The 22,759-nt window shown below is 43.6% G+C and overlaps 1 protein-coding gene across 1 annotated transcript in view; it reads left to right on the forward strand.

Moving 5' to 3' along the window:
- Positions 1–22,759, forward strand: part of LOC143788213 (alcohol dehydrogenase 1-like) — a 152,812-nt gene that overhangs the window by 95,230 nt on the left and 34,823 nt on the right. Inside the window, exon 4 of the mRNA XM_077277692.1 lies at positions 18,266–18,353. Within this exon, the coding sequence (XP_077133807.1) occupies positions 18,266–18,353 (88 nt within the window). The remainder of the gene's footprint in view (positions 1–18,265; positions 18,354–22,759) is intronic.

A 22,759-nucleotide genomic window follows, 5' to 3' on the forward strand; every position in this document is an offset into this window, starting at 1 on the left:
CCAGAGATGTCTGCTTGCCGCTGACCAGTACTGGCTACAATGGCTGAGCCTGGGAAAGCAGCAGAAACCATCCGCACAGTATCAGGCTGAGCCAGATGCTGGGACCGACGTCTCCGCAGAGCAGACTCCACTGCGGCTGGAGAAGAACGGGAGACAGCAGAGGAGATGGTTCGAGAATCCTGCTGTGCAGAGGCGAGAACTTGACCCCTAACATTTACAGTATGTAGTAACTCTAGTTTCACCCAGTCCTTCAAGTGGCCAGCTTTCAAGGTTGTATGAAACTGAGATATCATGGAGACATCAGACGAGGGGCCATAAACTCCTAGAAAAAGAAAAGCCACAAGGATTTAGATCAAACCACCACAGGCAGAGTTTCAGTAAACCTTAACATTTTCCAATGACAAACAGCATATAGAGGCTTAGAACTGTTTGTGAAGTGAATAAACAAACATTTCTCAAGATTGTGTCACTATGAGCATTGTCTGTCACATCTGTAAATGTTTTACAAGAAATGCAGCTATGTAATTGTCTGAATGCATTCGGTATACAGTATTTTAATCTGGATTCCAAATCGCCATTTGGATATTCGCCATTTGTACATTTTAGGCAGCCAAAGTTATCGCTCTCAAGGAGAGAAACTAATATAGTCGACAAAGAAATATTTGTAATGAACTACTGAGCCAAACTAACAGCATTGCTTTATCAAATTTATATGAAGTGTATTGTGTCCAATGTGAGCAACCAAGCAACACAAAAGTAGCTTTTCAAGTGAGCTCTTTAACGTGCACAAATGTTATGAAGTCTTTGATAGCAAGGATGTGGTTTCACCAATGGGGGTACCTTTTTTCAAAAATATAATATTGCCATCACAGCCTCTCTTGCTCAAAATTCCGAGGCCTATAAAAGTACACAACACGTTCACCGAGGTCATGTTGTCGGAGATAAGGGAGAGACATTGCAGGGGACAGAGTTAAGAACTAGGCCCAATCTAGGGGTGTGGGTCTCTGAGACTTGTAATGGAGGGCATGAACTGACAAACAATTCCCCAATTTAACTAAATAAAATAGTGCCATCACAGCCCCCTTGCCCAAAATTCACTGTACAGAGCATGTTCACCCTGGTCATCTAGTGGCAGGTAAAGGACACATTGCAGGAGACAGAGTTAAGAAGTAGGCCCAATGTAATGTAATGCCCAATTCCTCAATGCGGGTCCTTTTTGTTACTAAATAAAATAGTGCCATCACAGCCCCCTTGCCCAAAATTCACTGTACAGATCACCTTCACCCTGGTCATCTAGTGGTAGGTAAAGAAGAGACATTTCAGGAGACAGAGTTAAGAAGTAGGCCCAAAGTTGGGGTGTAGGTCTCTGAGACTTGCAATGGAGTGCCTGGCCTGACAAGCATTTGCTCACGGGGGAGTCCATTTTTAAAAAATATTTCATGTGGATCATAGACACTCTTGCCAAAAAATTGGCACAGAACACCTGAACCCTGGTGATCTAGTGGTGGAGAATGAGGATACATTGCTGAATGCCTCATTAAACCCTAGGCCCAATGTAAAGGATTGTGTCTCCTGCAATTGTAATGCCCATACACTAAGTGCCTATGGGCTGACAAACATTTCTGCAAGGGGGATACATTGATTAAAAACATACTATGGGCATCCAGGACACCCTTGACAAAAAATTGACTGCCTGTAGCGACCCAGAGGCCGATAAGACTGTTGATCTAGTGGTGGACAATGAGAAGACATGAAGCTAAATCATAATGAAATTAAACAAAGAAATAAAAAATGTGAATCCACCGATGAAAGGGAGGGGCGAACACAGGTTCATGGATTTGAAGCCTCAATGTGTCCAACGAGATATGTTTGTCCCTAGCAACAGCTCAGAGACCATGCTATAAATTATTTGTTTATTTTTTTTTTAAAGTCTTTGAATATTTTTCTATTGTTGAGGTATGCACTACCTCATAACAGGACTGTCCAGAGATTGGGAAAATGGAAAATATAAGAATACATGGGATAAATAGACTTAGATTTCTTTTTTATGATATTTCCCCCTGTGGGAGTAACATTTGTTTTGGTTTCCAATAAGTTACGGACATAATATTTACACCTGTGCAAAAAAAAAAAAAAAATTGTGGATTTGGCATCACGGAATCCGTTTACTCTGGTGCTCTACTGGTTATGAATAATGAGGATGAGGATAAGGAGGAGGATAACAACAAACAGACCAAATATGGTATCACATACTCATGTGTAGTTGTGAAGAGGTGCATGAGAATACACCTCCCCAAAAGAGAGAATGTATTTGAGGTTATGTTTCGCTGTTTTCACTTGGCGGTGTACAGAAGTCTTTCCCAATCCAGCCCTTGTTCATTTTTCTAAGAGTCAGCCTGTCAGCATTTTCAGTTACCAGGGGGATGCGCTTATCTGGAATTATCTAATTCCACCATCAGCACTAAAAACCAGCTCTGACAGAACGCTAGCAGCAGGGCAGGCCAGGACCTCCAAGGCGTAGAGAGCCAGTTCATGCCACGTGTCCAGCTTGGATACCCAATAATTAAAAGGCACAGAGGAATACCGGAGGACGTTTGTACGATCTGCAAGGTACTCCCTCAGTATCTTCCCAAACATTGCACTTCTTGTGACAGCACCCTTTGCCTCTCTCCAGGGACAATGGGAGGGTCTGAGAAAACTGTCCCAGAACTTTGCCATTGTTCCCCTGCCTGAGTTGGATTGTACTTCTGTCTCTTTCGCTTGGACTTCTTGGTTGTACAACAAACTCTGACATCTGCTGCCAGCGTTCTCACATGGGAATTTTCTAAGTAATTCCGCTACAAGGGCCCTCTGATACTGCAACATTTTAGTACACCTCTCTGCCTCTGGCAGAAGAGATTGAAAGTTCTCTTTGTAGCGTGGGTCTAGAAGTGCCACCAACCAGTAATGAGTGTCACCCAAAATGCTTATAATGCAACGGTCATGTGAAATGCAGCGCAACATAAAATCAATCATGCGTGCCAGACTGCTAACAGGCAAGTCTTCCGTGTCCTCCCCAACAGGATGACTGACCATGCTGTCCTCCTCCTCCTCCTCCTTCTCCCTGTCCTCAGGCCATCCCCGCTGAACAGATGGTATGACAGCTGTGTTTGTAGTACCGTCTATAGCGCAAGAAAGTAGCTCCTGTTCTTCCTCCTCCTCATTGACTACCAATCCATGTTGAGAAGACATGAGGCTGGGCTGAGTGTAATTCCCCTGTATAGTTCCCTGCTTCATGTCCTCGTGCTCTGCCTGCAATGCATCCTCTTTAATTGTGAGCAGAGAGCTTTTCAGAATGCTGAGATCTGGTATGGTGATGCTAATTATGGCCGCTCACCATCTTGGTGCAGTCCTCAAAGTTTTGGAGGATGGTACATATGTCGGACATCCATGTCCACTCCTAAGGTCTTATGTGTGGAATCTGAACTGAATATCGATGGCCTTGTTGATGTAGGTAGTCAACAATGCCCTCTTCTGCTCACAAATCCTTTCCAACATATGCAGCGTAGAGTTCCAGTGCGTGGGGACATCACACACCAGCCAGTGAGCTGGAAGCTGCAAATGCTAGTGAAGCACAGCAAGGGCGACTGAAGCTGTAGCTGACTTTCTTCAATGGGCAGACAGATGGCATACTTTCACTAGCAGATCCGGCAGCTCCGGGTAGCTTTTCAGAAAACGTTGAACCACGAGGTTAAGCACAAGGGCCAAGCAAGGTACGTGTGTGAGCTCACCTTGCCTCAGAGCTGCCAACAGGTTATGGCCATTGTCACACTCGACCATGCCTGGCTGTAGGTTCAGCGGTGTCATCCAAACATATGACTGCTCTTTCAGCACTGTCCACAACTCTTCTGTATTCTGCGGTTTGTCACCTATGCAGATTAGCTTCAGCACAGCCTGTTGCCGCTTGACTGAGGCAGTGCTGCCGTGCTTCCAGCTTCTGACTGATGTGTTGATTTCAGAGATGGAGGATGAAGAGAAGGAGGAGGTGCAGGAGCTGTAGACTGTGGGGGCAACCCTGATTGTCGTAGGGCCAGCAATCCTCAGCGTGGGGAGGATGTGTTCCATCCCAAGGTCTGACTGGGTCCCGGCTTTCACTATATTAACCCAGTGTGCCATCAGTGAGATGTACCGTCCTTGCCCACAAGCACTTATCCATGTGTCCGTCGTTAGGTGGACTTTCCCTGTAACAGCATTGCTGAGGGCACGGGTAATGTTGTGGGACACATGTTGGAGTAATGTTGGTGCAGCACAAAGGGAGAAATAATGGCGACTGAGGACTGAATACCTTGGGACGGCCGCTGCCATCAGGTTGCAGAAAGCTTCCGTCTCAATGAGCCTGAAAGGCAGCATTTCTATCGCAGGCAAAAGAGAAATATTTGAATTTAGGACTGTGGCCTGTGGGGCGTTGGCAAGGTATTTCCGCTTGCGTTACAAAGACTGGGTTATAGACAACTGAAGGATGTGCTGGGACAAGGACGTGGACAGGCTTGATGATGGTGCTGCTTTACTGTGGGCCACAACAGGTGCAGGGCTAGAGGCATCTTCAAATGGACGGTGTACTGGGGTGGGGATTGGGTTCTATGCAAAACAGTGGAAGAAGCAGTGGTGTCACCTGCAGACAGTTTTCCTGGAGCCTGGGGTTCGGCCCACAAAGTTGTGTGCTTTGCTGCCATGTGCCTGATCATGCTAGTGGTGGTCAGGCTGGTTGTTTTGCTACCCCTGCTGGTGTTTGGGGTTATCGGCAGAGTCTTTAAAAAATAACCAGACTCGGGATGATCTAACAGTTGGAATGGCAATTTCCCTCATGTTGGAGTTACTGGGAATGGATGCATGCCTTCTGTCTGTGGCCACCACACTGCTTCTTCCTGCCTGTTGGGGTAATATGCCTCCTTCCCCATGTGTGCTGCTGCCCTCACTCTGCATGTCCTCCTGCCAGGTTGGGTCACTCACATAGTCATCCACCACCTCGTCATCCACATCTGCACCCTTGTGTCTCATCAACGTCCATCTCTTCTGACACTTTCCCACCATCGCCTTCGTGTGAGCGGGGCTTGTCAAAGCTTTGGGCATTTCAACATTCAATCTCATCTGTCCCCACTTCAAATTGACCAGCAGAGAGTTCGGAATCTTGAAATGGAAAACTGAACAGCTCTTCAGAGTGTCCAAGTGTGGGATCAGTTGTCTCAGGGCACTCGGCATGGTGGGAGGAAGGAGGGGTGAGGAATATCTGGGCCACACTCATGGCTACTCAGACTTGAGGAAGACATGGTGGTGGTGGTGGCTAAGTGACTGGAATCATTATCCGCTATCCAACCAACAACCGTTTCACACTGTTCTGGCTTCAATAGCGCTGTGCTGCAGTTCCCTAGAAACTCAGCCAGGAAGGTCAAGCAAGAAGGTGTGGGTCTTTGTTGTTGCCCACTTTCACCTTGGCCACGTCCTTGTCCTCTGCATGCACCATTAGCATCACGTCCACGTCCCTGTCCCTTGCCCCTGCCTTGCCCATTTTAAATGGACTACTGCACTATTTCAAATGCTCAACACAAATGTATTTATTCTCTATCACCTCCCCTTTGAGAAAGCGATTATGCAAAACGCACGTCAGGGGCTGTGGAAAGGCCACACAGTAGTCCAGACTACTATGGGTGAGTACACACTTGGCTCCACTGATGTGTGTGAACATGGGATATATCAGCTTATATGGTGACATGGGGCTATAGTATTTGATAGGTAGAACATTACCTCAAGACCATAGACAATTTAGTTTACTCACCTTGGTCATACTATGGATGTGTGTCCTAATTTTAGTGTATTGGTTGGTCTCTCCTCCTCTTCACATGTTGGAATTTTTTGATGTATTCTGTCATGTGTGTGTATATTTCTGTGCTTTATCTTTGGAATAAATAAATATATATATACCTTTTGATACTTTGGTGTGTATATCCTCTTTTCTGCTAGTGTATATAAGTGTATTTATTAGTAGCAAAATAATATCTGATCAGCATGCCTGCAAATCTACTATTTTTCAAACCCAAACACCAGGCAGGCCTCAGCCTGACATAACAGAATGTATTCAATTTTTGGGGGCTTCTTTGGGAAGTTAATTTATGGAAAATAGTGCTGTATATAAGTAGAGTAACAGACAGCAAAAAAAGTGGTCCACCGCCTACAATGCCCAAACTTGAAGCACGCAGATATATGAGAACTGTCATGGAAATACCACACTGGCAAATATGTGGCCTTTTTATATTTTTTTATGCTAGATAGTGCTGAATATAATTAGAGTAACAGACAGCAAAAAAAATGGTCCACCGGCCTACAATGGCCAAACTTGGAGCAAGCAGATATATGAGGGCTGTCATGGAAATACCACACTCACAAATATGTGGCCTTTTTATATTTTTTTATGCTAAATAGAGCTGTATATAATTAGAGTATCAGACAGCAAAAAAAGTGGCCCACCGGCCTACAATGCCCAAACTTGGAGCACGCAGATACATGAGGGATGTCACAGAAATACCACACTGGCAAACATGTGGCCTATTTATATTTTTTATGCTAATTAGCGCTGTATATAATTAGAGTATTAGACAGCAAAAATAGTGGTACACGGCCTACAATGCCTGAACTTGGAGCATGCAGATATATTAGGGTTGTCACAGAAATACCACACTGGCAAATATGTGGCCTTTTTATTTTTTTTAGGCTAAATAGTGCTCTATATAATTAGAGTAACAGACTGCAAAAAAAGTGGTACACTGGCAAATATATGGCCTATTTATATTTTTTATGCTAAATAGCGCTGTATATAATTAGAGTATTAGACAGCAGAAAAAGTGGTACACGGCCTGCAATGCCCAGACTTGGAGCACGCAGATATAAGAGGCCTGTCACGGAAATACCACACTGCCAAATATGTGGCCTGTATTTTGTGAATACAAAATAGTGCTGTATATAATTAAAGTATCGCACAGCAAAAAAAGTGGTACACCGGCCTTCATTGCCCAAATTTGGAGCACGCAGATATATGAGGGCTGTCACGGAAATACCACACTGGCAAATATGTGGCCTGTTATTTTTAAAATGCCAAATAGTGCTGTATATAATTAGAGTAACAGACAGCAAAAACAGTGGCAAAATGGCCTAAAATGCCCAAACTTGGATCATGCAGATATATGAGGCCTTTTTTGGTGAATTTAAAACACCCCCAAAATAACAGTGGCACAAGGTTAGCACATACAACTATTCTACGTATGCCTGACAAACTATGATTATTAAACAGGCTTCAGTCTGACAGAACACACTGTATATATATATTTTTTGGGGGGTGAAAAAAATGCAACTAGGTATATAGTAAAGAAGCTGCAGCAGACAGTTACGAAGCTTTGGAAGGGATGTAGTGGGGGAAATGTATGCACATACAGTGCCTGCAGGCCTTGCACTGATGTGGATATGCTGTGCCCTGCCTACCTAACGCTGCAATATTTGGACCCACGAATTAGCCCTAAAAAGGACTGTTGGTTTCTCAGGAGTTGTGGATTTAAGAGTTGCAGACCTACACTAACTATAAAAACCACGATTCTGACCCTATCTCGGCAGCAGCTCTCCCTACTATCGCTGAATCCGGAGCAGAATGCGGCTAGCAGGGTGGCCCCAGGTCTATTATTCTCGGGATGATGCTGTGTGGCCAAGCCAAGCACTGCACTACCACAACAAAGATGGCTGCGGTGTTTCATGGCCTGGCAAACAATCCCTGCAGCATGAGTGGGTCTCTAGAGTTTGCCAAAAATGCTGGGTGGAGACACCAGTTACCGCCGAATAATCCCGGAAATGCTCGGTGCTCGCCGAGTACACCGAGCATATTGATCCTCGGGAGAGTAACGAGTAGTGGCGAGCGCGTTCGCTCATCACTATTCTCCAGTCATGCTAGTTTGTAATGACTTATACATAGACGCTAACTCACTATCAATGGTTGCCAGAGATGTTATTTTGTGTTCAATAATTATTTTGATTTCATATAGTAGTAGACCTGACTTTCAAATAGTTGCAGCACCTAGTGTGGTATAAAGGCCTGATCCAGAGGCCACAAAAAATGTTCTGTTCCTAGTGTCATACAATAGGAGATCTGACTTTCAAATAGTTTGCAGCATCTAGTGTGTTATAGAGGCCTTATCCAGAGGCTACAAAAATGCTTCTGTTCCTAGTGTCATACAGTAGGAGACCTGTCTTTCAAATAGTTTGCAGCATCTAGAGTGTTATAGAGGCTTGATCCAGGGGTCATAAAAAAAAATCCTCTGTTCTTGGTGTCGTACAGTAGGAGTCCTGGCTTTCAAATAGTTTGCAGCATCTACTTTGTTATTGAGGCCTGATCCAGAAGCCACAAAAAATTCTTCTGTTTCTAGTGTCATACAGTAGGAGACCTGACTTTTAAATAGTTTGCAGCATCTAGTGTGTTTTAGAGGCTTGATCCAGAAGTCACAAAATATTCTTGTGTTTCTAGCATTATACAGTAGGGGACATCTGATTTTCAAATTGTTTGTAGCATATCTTCTTTGTCATACAGGCCTCATTGACACTCAAATAATTCTTTCTTCTCTGACTAACACGACGCAGCATGCTATATTTCACATTTACTGTCACTGAAATTTAGCTGTTTGCAGAGGTGGTGTAGAGTTTAAAATCTATTTTTTTGTTGATAATACTGTGCTCCTACTACACTATCTGACCAACATGACTGGGAAAAAGCAAGGCTCTGGTGGAAGGGGAATTAACCCCTTCACCCCCAAGGGTGGTTTGCACGTTAATGACCGGGCCAATTTTTACAATTCTGACCACGGTCCCTTTATGAGGTTATAACTCTGGAACGCTTCAACTGATCTTGGCGATTCTGACAATGTTTTCTCGTGACATATTGTACTTCATGATAGTGGTAACATTTCTTCGATATAACTTGCGTTTATTTGTGAAAAAAATGAATATTTGGGGAAAATTTTGAAAATTTCGCAATTTTCCAACTTTGAATTTTTATGCCCTTAAATCACAGACATATGTCACGCAAAATACTTAAAAAGTAACATTTCCCACATGTCTACTTTACATCAGCACAATCTTGGAACCAAAATTTCTTTTTGTGACGGAGTTATAAGGGTTAAAAGTTGACCAGCAATTTCTCATTTTTACAACACCATTTTTTTTTAGGGACCACATCTCATTTGAAGTCATTTTGAGGGGTCTATATGATAGAAAATACCCAAGTGTGACACCATTCTAAAAACTGCACCCCTCAAGGTACTCAAAACCACTTTCAAGAAATTTATTAACCCTTCAGGTGTTTCACAGGAATTTTTGGAATGTTTAAATAAAAATAAACATTTAACTTTTTTTCACACAAAATTTATTTCAGCTCCAATTTGTTTTATTTTACCAAGGGTAACAGGAGAAAATAGACCACAAAATTTGTTGCACAATTTGTCCTGAGTACGCTGATACCCCATATGTGGGGGTAAACCACTGTTTGGGCGCATGGCACAGCTCGGAAGGAAAGGAGCGCCATTTGACTTTTCAATGCAAAATTGACTGGAATTGAGATGGGACGCCATGTTGCATTTGGAGAGCCCCTGATGTGCCTAAACATTGAAACCCCCCACAAGTGACACCATTTTGGAAAGTAGACCCCCTAAGGATCTTATCTAGATGTGTGGTGAGCACTTTGACCCAACAAGTGCTTCACAAAAGTTTATAATGCAGAGCCGTAAAAATAAAAAATCATATTTTTTCACAAAAATGATCTTTTCGCCCCCAATTTTTTATTTTCCCAAGGGTAAGAGAAGAAATTGGACCTCAAAAATTGTTGTGCAATTTGTCCTGAGTACGCTGATACCCCATATGTGGGTGTAAACCATTGTTTGGGCGCAGGGCAGAGCTCGGAAGGGAAGGAGTGCCATTTGACTTTTCAATGCAAAATTGACTGGAATTGAGATGGGACGCCATGTTGCATTTGGAGAGCCCCTGATGTGCCTAAACATTGAAACCCCCCACAAGTGACACCATTTTGGAAAGTAGACCCCCTAAGGAACTTATCTAGATGTGTGGTGAGCACTTTGACCCAACAAGTGCTTCACAGAAGTTTATAATACAGAGCCGTAAAAATAAAAAATCATATTTTTTCACAAAAATGATTTTTCGCCCCCAATTTTTTATTTTCCCAAGGGTAAGAGAAGAAATTGGACCCAAAAAATTGTTGTGCAATTTGTTCTGAGTACGCTGATACCCCATGTGTGGGTGTAAACCATTGTTTGGGCGCAGGGCAGAGCTCGGAAGGGAAGGAGCGCTATTTTACTTTTCAATGCAAAATTGACTGGAATTAAGAAGGGATGCCATGTTGCATTTGGAGAGCCCCTGATGTGCCTAAACATTAAAAAACCCCACAAGTGACACCATTTTGGAAAGTAGACCCCCTAAGGAACTTATCTAGATGTGTTTTGAGATCTTTGAACCCCCAAGTGTTTCACGCAGAGCCGTGAAAATAAAAATTCTTTTTTTTTTTCACAAAAATGATTTTTAGCCCCCAGTTTTGTATTTTCACAAGGGTATCAGGATAAATTGGACCCCAAAAGTTGTTGTCCAATTTGTCCTGAGTACGCTGATACCCCATATGTGGGGGGGGGAACCACTGTTTGGGCGCATGACAGAGCTCGGAAGGGAAGGAGCGCCATTTGGAATGCAGACTTAAATGGATTGGTCTGCAGGCGTCACGTTGCATTTGCAGAGCCCCTGATGTACCCAAACAGTACAAACCCCCCACAAGTGACCCCATATTGGAAACTAGACCCCCCAAGGAACCTATCTAGATGTGTTGTGATAACTTTGAACGCCCAAGTGTTTCACTACAGTTTACAACGCAGAGCCGTGAAAATAAAAAATCTTTTTTTTCCCACAAAACTTATTTTTTGGCCCCCAGTTTTCTATTTTCCCAAGGGTAGCAGGAGAAATTGGACCCCAAAAGATGATGTCCAATTTGTCCTGAGTACGCTGATACCCCATATGTTGGGGTAAACCCCTGTTTGGGCACACGGGAGAGCTCTGAAGGGAAGGAGCACTGTTTTCCTTTTTCAACGCAGAATTGGCTGGAATTCAGATCGGATACCATGTCCCGTTTGGAGAGCCCCTGATGTGCCTAAACAGTGGAAACCCCCCAATTATAACTGAAACCCTAATCCAAACACACCCCTTACCCTAATCCCAACAGTAACCCTAACCACTCCTCTAACCCAGACACACCCAACCCTATTCCCAACCATAAATGTAATCCAAACCCTAACCCTATCTTTAGCCCCAACCCTAACTGTAGCCCCAACCCTAGCCCCAACCCTAGCCCTAACCCTAGCCCTAACCCTAGCAATAACCCTAGCCCTATCACTAGCCCTAACACTAGCCGCAACCCTAGCCCCAACCCTAACCCTAACCCTAGCCCTAACCCTAGCCCCAACCCTAGCCCTAACCCTAGCCCTAACCCTAACCCTAACCCTAACCCTAGCCCTAACCCTTGCCCTAACCCTAACCCTAACCCTAGCCCTAACTCTCGTCCTAACTCTAGCCCTAACCCTAACCCTAATGGGAAAATGGAAATAAATACATTTTTTAATTTTTTTATTTTTCCCTAACTAAGGGGGTGATGAAGGGGGGTTTGATTTACTTTTATAGCGGGTTTTTTAGCGGATTTTTATGATTGGCAGCCGTCACACACTGAAAGACGCTTTTCATTGCAAAAAATATTTTTTGCGTTACCACATTTTGAGAGCTGTAATTTTTCCATGTTTGAGTCCACAGAGTCATGTGAGATCATGTTTTTTGCGGGACGAGTTGACGTTTTTATTAGTAACATTTTCGGACACGTGACATTTTTTGATCGCTTTTTATTCTGATTTTTGTGAGGCAGAGTGATCAAAAACCAGCTATTCATGAATTTCTTTTGGGGGAGGCGTTTATACCGTTCCGCGTTTGGTAAAATTGATAAAGCAGTTTTATTCATCGGGTCAGTACGATTACAGCGATATCTCATTTATATAATTTTTTTTATGTTTTGGCACTTTTATACGATAAAAACTATTTTATAGAAAAAATAATTATTTTGGTATCGCTTTATTCTCAGGACTATAACTTTTTAATTTTTTTGCTGATGATGCTGTATGGCGGCTTGTTTTTTGCGGGACAAGATGGCATTTTCAGCGGTACCATGGTTATTTATATCAGTCTTTTTGATCGCGTGTTATTCCACTTTTTGTTCGGCTGCATGATAATAAAGCGTTGTTTTTTGCCTCGTTTTTTTTTTTTTCTTACGGTGTTTACTGAGGGGGTTAACTAGTGGGGAAGTTTTATAGGTTGGGTCGTTACGGACGCGGCGATACTAAATATGTGTACTTTTATTGTTTTTTTATTTTATTTAGCTAAAGAAATGTATTTATGGGAATAATATATTTTTTTTTTCTTTATTTAGGATATTTTTTTTATTTTTTTTTTACACACATGTGGGGAATTTTTTTTAAACTTTTTTACTTTGTCCCAGGGGGGACATTACAGATCATTGATCTGACAGTGTGCACAGCACTCTGTCAGATCGACGATCTGCTGTGCAGGGCTGCAGGCTTACCAGCGCCTGCTCTGAGCAGGCACTCGGTAAGCCACCTCCCTCCCTGCAGGACCCGGATGCCGCGGCCATCTTGGATCCGGGACCTGCGGCGAGGAGGGAGGTAGGAGACCCTCGGAGCAACGCGATCACATCGCGTTGCTCCGGGGGTCTCAGGGAAGCCCGCAGGGAGCCCCCTCCCTGCGCGATGCTTCCCTATACCGCCGGTACACCGCGATCATGTTTGTTCGCGGTGTGCCGGGGGTTAATGTGCCGGGGGTGGTCCGTGACCGCTCCTGGCACATAGTGCCGGATGTCAGCTGCGATATGCAGCTGACACCCGGCCGCGATCGGCCGCGCTCCCCCCGTGAGCGCGGCCGATTGCGTATGATGTACTATCCCGTCGGTGGTCATACGGGCCCACCCCACCTCGACGGGATAGTACGTCAGATGTCAGAAAGGGGTTAAGCTTGGTGTTCCAGGTGTATGTGGGTTAGGTGGTATTGTTTGTGAAAGCACTAGTGAACCAACGTCACGTCCAATGCAAAGACAACTGTCAACTTCTGTTACTGGATGGGCTACTCCACTACCTTTCTTTGACAGACACACAGTGGTAAGTCTTGTTGACAAGGTCCAGAAAGAGCATGTGCTCGAGTGGATGGCAAGCGCAGCGTCAAGTGGCCTCTCCTGATCTAACTCCACCTCAGCATCACAGCCAGTACAATCCACAGAGGTGGCACCCAAATTACCCTTGCTTCCCTCCATGTTCCAACTCTCCAACCGTACAACTGACCGTATGGAACCATAGATGAGTGAGTCTGAAGAGATGTTCACACATGTTATGAAATGGTCATCAGAAGTGTACTCAAAAGCTTAACAGAGTCAAGTGGAGGAATTCTGCACTGATGCTCAGATTTTTTTCAGCTTGGATTCAGGACAGGACGAAGTATGGTCCGAACAGCATCCTGACCCTTGTCATCAGACGTTAACCCCTGGAGGAGGTGATCCTGATGAGGCTCAGATATTTGAAGCTAACAGGGACTGTACTGTGCTGTCAGGGCAGGAAGAGGAGGAGGGGACTTTAAGGGCAAGGAATGTGATAACACAGAGGATGATGATGATGAGGTGTTGGCGTAAACATAGAGGCACACAGCTGAGTAGGTCATCTGAGGAGGAAGATGAGGAGGTTACATTGCGCCATACGTCGCAGACACTTAGTGATGCAGCCACTTCGAGCAATGCAACCCCAGCCACAACTGTGGCTGTGAACCGCAGCATCTGCGGGTCTGCAGCTTGGATGGATGGCAAGGGTTGCCTAGCCTGGGCCATTTTTGACACTGCAAAGGATGAGCCAACTCATGTAATCTGCCAACTTTGCAAACAAAATACTGAGTAGAGGTAAAAAGTGCAATAATATTACTATTACATGTATGAACTTTCACATGCGCAATCAACATGCATCACTCTGGAAATGCCACTGTGCTAAAATGCGGACCTCAACAACAATCAGCAGCCCCATCAATCTTCAATCTCATTTGCTGCTTCTTCCTCCTAGTCTGTTACCGTGCCAGCTATTGAGATGCAGGTCTTTGACCGCAGAACCTCGGGTTCTTTTACTGCTCCAGTCACTCTGACTTTGAGCCTGCAGTCATCTGTAATGGAAGCGCACATGCCTGCCGTTTTTGACCAATCTCAGAGAACGACCACACCACAACTTTCTCAATCCAACACACCATCTCCACCTGTACCTCTCTCATGGTCCAGTATTTTGTCCGGTTCACCATACTCCACACTCTCTCAGCACTGCAGCCAGCCCACGGTTCTGCAGATGTGGTCACGTAAAAGATGGTTTCCTCCTATGCATGACAAAGCTAAGAGGTTGAACTCCACCATCTCTAATCTGTTGGCCATGGAAATGCTGCCTTTCCGCCTGGTAGATACAGATGTTTTCCGAAAGGTGATGGCCGTTGCAGTCCCCTAGTACCAATTTGCCTACTCTTCATTACTTTTCTAAGAAAGCAGTGCCTGTCACAGACAACATCACCTGTTCCTTGTTTAAATCTCTGCCTACTAGGGTGCATTCCACCACAGACACTTGGACGAGTAAGCATGGCCAAGGGCGTTACATCTCACTTTCAGAGCACTGAGTGACTCTGGTGGCTGTGGCGGCAGTAGCTGGTTCACAAGTCTTGAAATCCCCAAGGATTGCAGGGCAAACCTCTACTTTTAACACTTCATCTACTGCTTCTGCCTTCTCTATCTCTAGGGCTTCCACCTGCGCCCATAACCTCTGCCTTAATGAGACACGCATTTCAATAGTGCAGAGCGCTTCCCCACCACCTCCGATCTGCGCAGCCAGGGCTCACCGCAATCAGGCAGACTAAAAATTGATGTGCCTTGGAGATTGCAGTCATACAGCTGAAGAGTTGTGGACAGCTCACCAGGCTGAGTTTGATCAACGGCTGTCTCCGTTGAACCTGCATCCATGGAAGGCTGTGTCTGATAATGTTGTGAACCTGATGGTGGCCCTACGGTGAGGCAAGCTCACATACGTGCCTTGCATGGCTCACTCACATCCTCAACCTAGTGGTACAGTGTTTTCTCCACTAATCCGGCCTGGGTGAGCAGCTCCAGAAAGCACATCAGCTGTGTACTCATTTCTACCATTCGCACCTCTCATTTCATTGACTTGCATCAATACAGAGGTCTTTGTCCATGCCATTTAACAGACTGATATGCGATGTGCCGACACGTCGAATTCCACTCTGCACATGTTGCAGTGATTGTTGCAGCAGCAATGAGCCCTGACACAGTATGTCATGTCATATAGCCTGTGCCAACACAGTACAGATGTGGCGCATTTCACGTTTACAGAGTAGGCACAGATTAAGGAACTCTGTACCCTTCTGCACAGTTTTGAATTGGCTAATAAGATGGTTAGCGCTGACGGCGCCATTATCAGCATCTTTATTCCAGTTATCTGTATGCTGGAGCAAACTTTGAATAGCCTGCAGGAGGAGATGGTGGTCCCAGAAGAAGGGGAGGAAGCAGAGGAGAATGCGGAAGGGATAACATTGTCTCTAAGTTCCAGACAGGGAGAGTGGATTACTGCGATCAAGGGGGGCTGGTGACATCAGACAAACTGTTATTGAAGGTACAAGATCCGAGGAACAATTGGAGGAAGGAGAGGTGATGGACGAACAACTGTCAGATAAAGAGGATAATTCTCCCCTCTCTATTGTTCGTGGTAGGTGGGAGAGGACGAAGAAACGAGCCTCATTGTTACCCAGCCACCAACACAGCATGGGCTTGGACCTCATGGTATAGCTGGGCATATGAGTGCCTTCTTGCTGCACATGATCACTGTATACTTATGATTAGGAATACTGCTGACTACTGGGTTGCCAATCTGTTATATCCATGTTATAAAACCAAATTTCGGCAGATGCTTCCCACCCTGGAAAGGGGCCCCCGAATGCTGGAGTATTGAGACCCACTTTTTCACAAACTTTAGAGAGCTTTTCTTCAACACAGCATTGAAGTACACAGTTCACATCACAGCTCTCCGGCATGTCAATTGTCAGTGCCAAAACATTAGCAGCAGCAGCAGTAGTGTAAGTGGAAGAAGCAATTTCTGTGAGTCCTTTGACAGTTTTTTAGACCAGCTCTTGTACCAGCAAAACAGAATCCAAGTTGTGAATGGATGGAGACAATGGTGCAGGAGTATCTAGAACTAAATATCAATACCATCAGGGAGGGTTTGGACCCTTTTACATTTTGGTCTTCCTTAATGGATGAGTGGCCTGAGCTCGCCTCAAACACCTTGGAGGTTTTATCGTGCCCAGCAGCTAGCATTCTCAGCTTGTCAGGTAAAAGCATTCCTACATGAACAGTTTCCTGGAAAGTTGATTGGTCATCGTGGGCCAGTTGAATGGTCACCAAGGTCTCCCGATCTGACCCCCTTAGACTTTTATTTTTGAGGTCATCTGAAGGCAATTGTCTATGCTGTGAAGATGCGAGATGTGCAGCTCCTGAAACAATGGAAACTAGAAACCTATGCTAGCATTTCTTCTGCTGTGTTGCTATCAGTGTGTCAAGAATGGGAGAAGAGGGTTGCACTGACAATCAAACACAATGGGCAGCACTTGAACACATTTTATGTGGTCATAAACTTGTAAATAACTCATGAAAGAATAAAGTTATGTTAAAACCAAGCACACCATTGATTTTCTTGTGAAATTCTCAATAAGTTTGATGTGTCACATGATCCTCTTCTCATTGGAAAAAATAAAGTTGGATACAAAATGGCCGACTTCAAAATAGCCGCCATGGTCACCACCCATTTTGAAAAGTTTCCCCCTCCCATATACTAATGTGCCACAAACAGGAAGTTATCACCAACCATTCCCATTTTATTTAGGTGTATCCATATAAATGGCCCAAACTGTATACTGTATGTATTCTATGTGTATAATTCTATTACATTTATTCTATTCTAACCTGTCAGTGTGATTTTACTGTACACGGCACATGAATTACCGGCTTTTTAAAGGACACTGGTGCGTAAAAATCAGACAGCACTCGCATGGTGCGAGTGCTGTGCGATTTTTTTCTCGCATCCATTGACTTGCATTGGCGAGTCTCGGCCGATATATGCAGCAAATTGCAGCATGCTGCGATTTCACTTGCACGTGTAATATGGCCGAGAAAAATAATGGTGATGTGAGCTACCCCATAGATTAACAGCGGTCCGAGTGCTATGCAATTTTTTCTCGCATAGCACTCGTCCATATTCCTCGCTAGTGTGACTCCGGCCTAACTGTTTCTACATAGAGTAGAGAAAAGAAATGAACTAGCTGGGTAGAAAGTTAAAATGAGCAATTGTAAGTACACAGTGCTAAAAAATATGATGACTGCAATATATTAAGACGATAAAAACTTTGATGGGAGGAGTACTTCTTTTACTTTATTCTAATGGTCAATATTATTACAGCAAAGCTAACTTTATATGTTTTTTAATACTTTGGCAAAAAAATCCCTTAAACTATAAACTTGCTGATGCAGAGATACCAAATAAGTTTGGTTTATACTTTCCCTAATATAATAATAATGTTATTAATTTATATATAATAAGGTAATTGTTAAAACTATGATTTTATGTTTACAGTAAGTATTATTTCCACAATGGAAATTGCTCATGTGATCCCTTAGTTACTTACTTAATACAATGCATTATTCGCTAACATTGTGTATTATGCCTGCCCATCAATGTTACACTACATCAGTGATTGGCCAGCACCCTTCCTCGGTCAGACTCCTTAGATGGCTATTGACTGCAACATCAAATGATTACATAGGTGACATAGTATAGCCAGATTACTTCCTTGTTTCTTACTATTACAATGACCCAGAGGGAGATATTTTAAGAGATCGGAACCATCTATTTTTGAAGAAGAATGAGGCTAAAATAAACTAGAGTCTCTTTTCTGTTTTCTATATCTATGTTATACATACATTTGATTGGTTTCTCTTAAAAACAGACAACTTTATGAAAATTCTAAACAACTTTTGTTTTTAACTCTTGCTTTTCATACCATACAGGAGACAAGGTCATACCGCTATTTATTCCTCAATGTGGAGAATGCAGAAGTTGCCTAAATCCAGAGAGTAATTCCTGCTACAAAGGCTTGTATGTATTAACTGTATTCATGCTTTTAATAATTTCCATGTATAAAGTTCAAAAGTTTAAAGATCATTCAGAATTCTATATTCTACGGTCATTTGCATGAATCTTTACTTGCCATAAAAGAGGTCAACTTTAACCCCTTCCCGCCATAGCCAATTTTTGCTTTAGCAACTTTGTTTTTCTTTCTCCTCTTCGTCAAAGAGCCATAGATTTTTTTTTCAGCTGTATAAGGGATAATATTTTTGCAGGATGACTTGTAGTTTTGAATTACACCACCATTTCACTATATGATGTACTGAAAAGTAGGGAAAAAATCCAAGTGTGATGAAATTGTAAAAAAAATGCAATTTCATCATTGTTTTTAAAGTGTTTTTTGGCATTCTATTGTGCGGTAAAAGTGACATTAAAACATGAGTCTTCAGGTAAGTAAAATTCTGGCAATACCAAACATAAAGTTTTTCTTTTTACTGTATTTTAGCTGTCGGCATGATTTCACACCCCAAACTAAATGTGCATGTAGCTCTTTCAAAGACAAATCTAGCAATACCTTTACATGATCAGTTTATTCCTCCATTACTGTGAAATCAGCATTTGAATTGATATGCAAATGAGGCTGTATATCTGAAGCCTTTGTCACTACAGCTCTATTCTCTGACTAGAGTCCCTCTCCTCCTGCTTTACTACTGACTCCTTTTCCTGAAGTCCCACAGCAAAGAAGCTGTCAGTTAAGCAGGAGGAGATGGCGTTGTTCAGGAAAGAGAGCTGGAGTAACAGAGGCTTCAGATTTACAGACTCATTTGCATATCAATTCATATGTTGCTAAATCAGTAATGGAGGAATGAACTGGCCATTAAAAGATTAAAAGGACTTGACTTTGAAACAGCTATGTGTTGATATAACTAGTTTGGGGTGTAAAATCCTGCTGACAGATTCACTTTAAAGGGAACCTGTCAGCAGGATTGTGCACAGTAACCTACATACAGTGTCAGGTTGGTGCCGTTATACTGATTAAAATAATAAGCAACAACTGCAAGATGGATTTGATCAGCCAAGGTATCATTTTAATCAGTATAACGGCACCAACTTGACACTGTCTGTAGGTTACTCAGCACAATCCCCCTGACAGGTTCCCTTTAATAAACTGGAAAAAGTAACAATTGATACAATTGTTAAGCTATGACTCTTGCCCCACACCCACAGATTTCACAAAATTTTGGGTAAACTAAAATACACTGAAGATCTTACTGTAGTTTCAAGGATTAGAGAAGAGCGAATATTTCAATGTTCGGTTTGGATTACGATAGCCAAATTTGCAATATTCAACGATTAATTAACTGAATATTCGCCAACATAACCGAACGCCATTCATGTCAATGAGAGGCAAAAACGAACACATGCACAACACCTTATAACGGCCCCAAATGCTGCTAAAACACATCAAATGAGGGACATACACCAGGAAAGTGGCCTCAATTCATCCACAGTACAAATTGTAGCATGGCACTGCAGCAAGTCAGCCAGGCATTAGGTATCAAGGTCTGGGACAGCATTTACAGCTTTCAATTAACCGTCACAGTAAGACTAGGTGGGTGAGGGATCAATGTAGACCTCCTTTGCTGGGAGCCTTGATACCACATGCATAACCTCTAGCTGCTTTCATGCTGAGCCACACTCAGGTGGAACAAATATCAATTTCGTAGACTACCATTGTCAGAAAAATTTAAGGATAGTAACATGGGTAATTGAGTCCAAGGAAGTGGAGGCCTGACGGTCTTGGAAGCTTACTGCTAAAGGCAACATGCAAGAAGGAGACCCAACCAGCAGTCTACATATTTTCAAAAATTAGTTGCAGACACTACTAAAGTGGCATCATTTTCGCCACAGTAGAAATAGTATAATAGGGACCGACAGGTCTTCAACTACACCCAATCAAGCAGATGGACACCCAACCAGGAGTGTTCACATTTCCAAAAATTACTGGCAGACACCACAAAAGTGGCATCAATTTCACCACAGTATAGATAGTATAATATGGACCGACAGGTCTTCCACTACAACCAATCCAGCAGATGGACACCCAACCTGGAGTATTTACATTTAATCAAATGAGGGCCTTACACCACATAAGTGACATCAATTTCACCACAGTAGAAATAGTATAACAGGGACTGACAGATCTTCAACTACACCTAATCCAGCAGATGGACACCCAACCTGGAGTGTTCAGCTTTAAATAAATGAGGGCCTTACATCACAAAAGTGGCATCAATTTCAGCACAGTAGAAATAGTATAATAAGGATCAACATGTCTTCCATTACACCCAATCCAGCAGATGGACACCTAACCACGAGTATTCACATGTCCAAAAATTATTGGCACACATTACCAAAGTGGCATCAAATTCACCACAGTAGAAATAGTATAATTGGGACCAACAGGTATTCCACTACACCTAATCCAGCAGATGGACACCCAACCTGGAGTGTTCACATTTAATGAAATGAGGGCCTTACACCAGAGAAGTGGCATCAATTTCACCACGGTAGACATAGTATAATAGAGACCGACAGGTCTTCCACTACACCCAGTCCAGCAGATGGACACCCAACCTGGAGTTTTCAAATTATAAAAAATGAGGGCATAACAACATCAAAGTTTAGTAACTGTCACGAGAATAGAAATAGTATAATTGAGACGTCTTCCACTACAGCTAACACAGCAGATGTAGACCTGCCATGGCTGTTCACATTCCACAAATTTGTGTTAACATCAGCAGCAGCCACAGCAGGCATAGAAGCCACACTATAGATATCACAGAGTGCAGTTACTTGACATTAATTCATCACACTAAAATATGCAATATCACCTCATCTGCACAGTCTGCGATTGGGGTGCAAAAGTCCTTGGAGATCCATGACTTGTTCATCTTGATGAAAGTTAGGAGGTCTACAATTTTAGGAGTCAGCTGACTGCGCTAATGCATCAGGACACCACGAGCATTGATGAAGACACGCTCAGAGAGAACGCTGGCTGCCGAGCATGATAAAACCTCCAAGGCGTGTCAGGCGAGCTCACGCCACTCATCCATCTTGGAATACTGAAATGTGAAAGGATCTAAAACTCTCCTTGATGGCATTGATAATCAGCTCTAGATACTCCCGCACCATCCTCTCTATTTGTTCACAAGGTGTAAAACTTGAACTTTGTTGTGGTGGTGCAAGAGCCCGTCTAAAAAATTGTCAAAGAACTCACAGAAATTGCTTCTTCCACTTATACCGCTGCTGCTGTTTTAGCGTTGACGAATTGACGTGCTGGAGGATTGCAGTCCAGAGCTGCGATGCGAACTGTGTGCTTCACTGCTGTCTTGGGGAAAAGCTCTCTTAAGGATGTGTAAAAGCATGTTTTGATACTCCAGCATTCGCGAGTTTCTTTCCAGGGCGGGAAGCATCTGCCAAAATTTGGTGTTATAATGTGGATCTAACAGACTGGCAACCCAGTAGTCAGCAGTATTACTAATCATTAGTATACAGGGATCATGTTGCAGATAGTGCAGCAAGAAGTCACTCATATTTCGGGTTGTACCATGAGGTCCAAGCCCATGCTGTGTTGGTGGCTGGTTAACAATGAGGCTTGATTTCTCCATCCCCTCCCACCAACCACGAATGACAGAGAGGGGAGGATTATTCTCTTCATCTGACAGTTGCTCACCCATCACCTCTTCCTCTTTGTTATCCCTTCCGCCTCCTCCTCTGCTTCTTCCTCTTTGTACTTTGAACTAGGGGAGGGCAGAAACCGGGGTTCTATAGCAGCAGAGCATGTGGACAAGGAAAGAGAAACGTAGAACCTGATTACACCGGACAACTTCAGGTATAGATAAAGTAAAGTTTCTAAAGTAAAGTCACACAGTACATAAACCAAACATGACTATGCCAGGCTCCCGATTCCACACCTCCCAGAAGGGTACCACCCAGTGAACCCCAAGTCACCAAAGGATCACCAAGGCACACATAGGCGGGACATAAGGACACAGGCAGGACATCAGGGTACACGTGGACATCAGGACACAGGCAAGACGTCAGGACACAAGCAGGACATCAGGACACAGGCTGGACACCTTGGACAGATGTCAGATGAGTCAGGAGTCATCACGGGTTGATGCAGTCCAGGGTCATCTGGCACAGGCATTCTAAGATGGCCTCTTTCTCAGGCCTCAGGCGTAGCACAGGTTCAGCAGGAGAACATCAGACACAGATCCAGGATAGACTTCATCACGGGGTGGACCCCGGGGAACATCGGGTCACAAGCTAGAACAGGGATGGCACATGACCAGGCAGCAGTGGTCATCAGATCCCTAGCTACTGCCTTCAGGCTCCGGGCATCGGACCTAGAAAGGAGCTCAAGCGTGATG

This window comes from Ranitomeya variabilis, chromosome 1 (assembly GCF_051348905.1).
Source record: "Ranitomeya variabilis isolate aRanVar5 chromosome 1, aRanVar5.hap1, whole genome shotgun sequence".
Classification (NCBI taxonomy): domain Eukaryota; kingdom Metazoa; phylum Chordata; class Amphibia; order Anura; family Dendrobatidae; genus Ranitomeya; species Ranitomeya variabilis.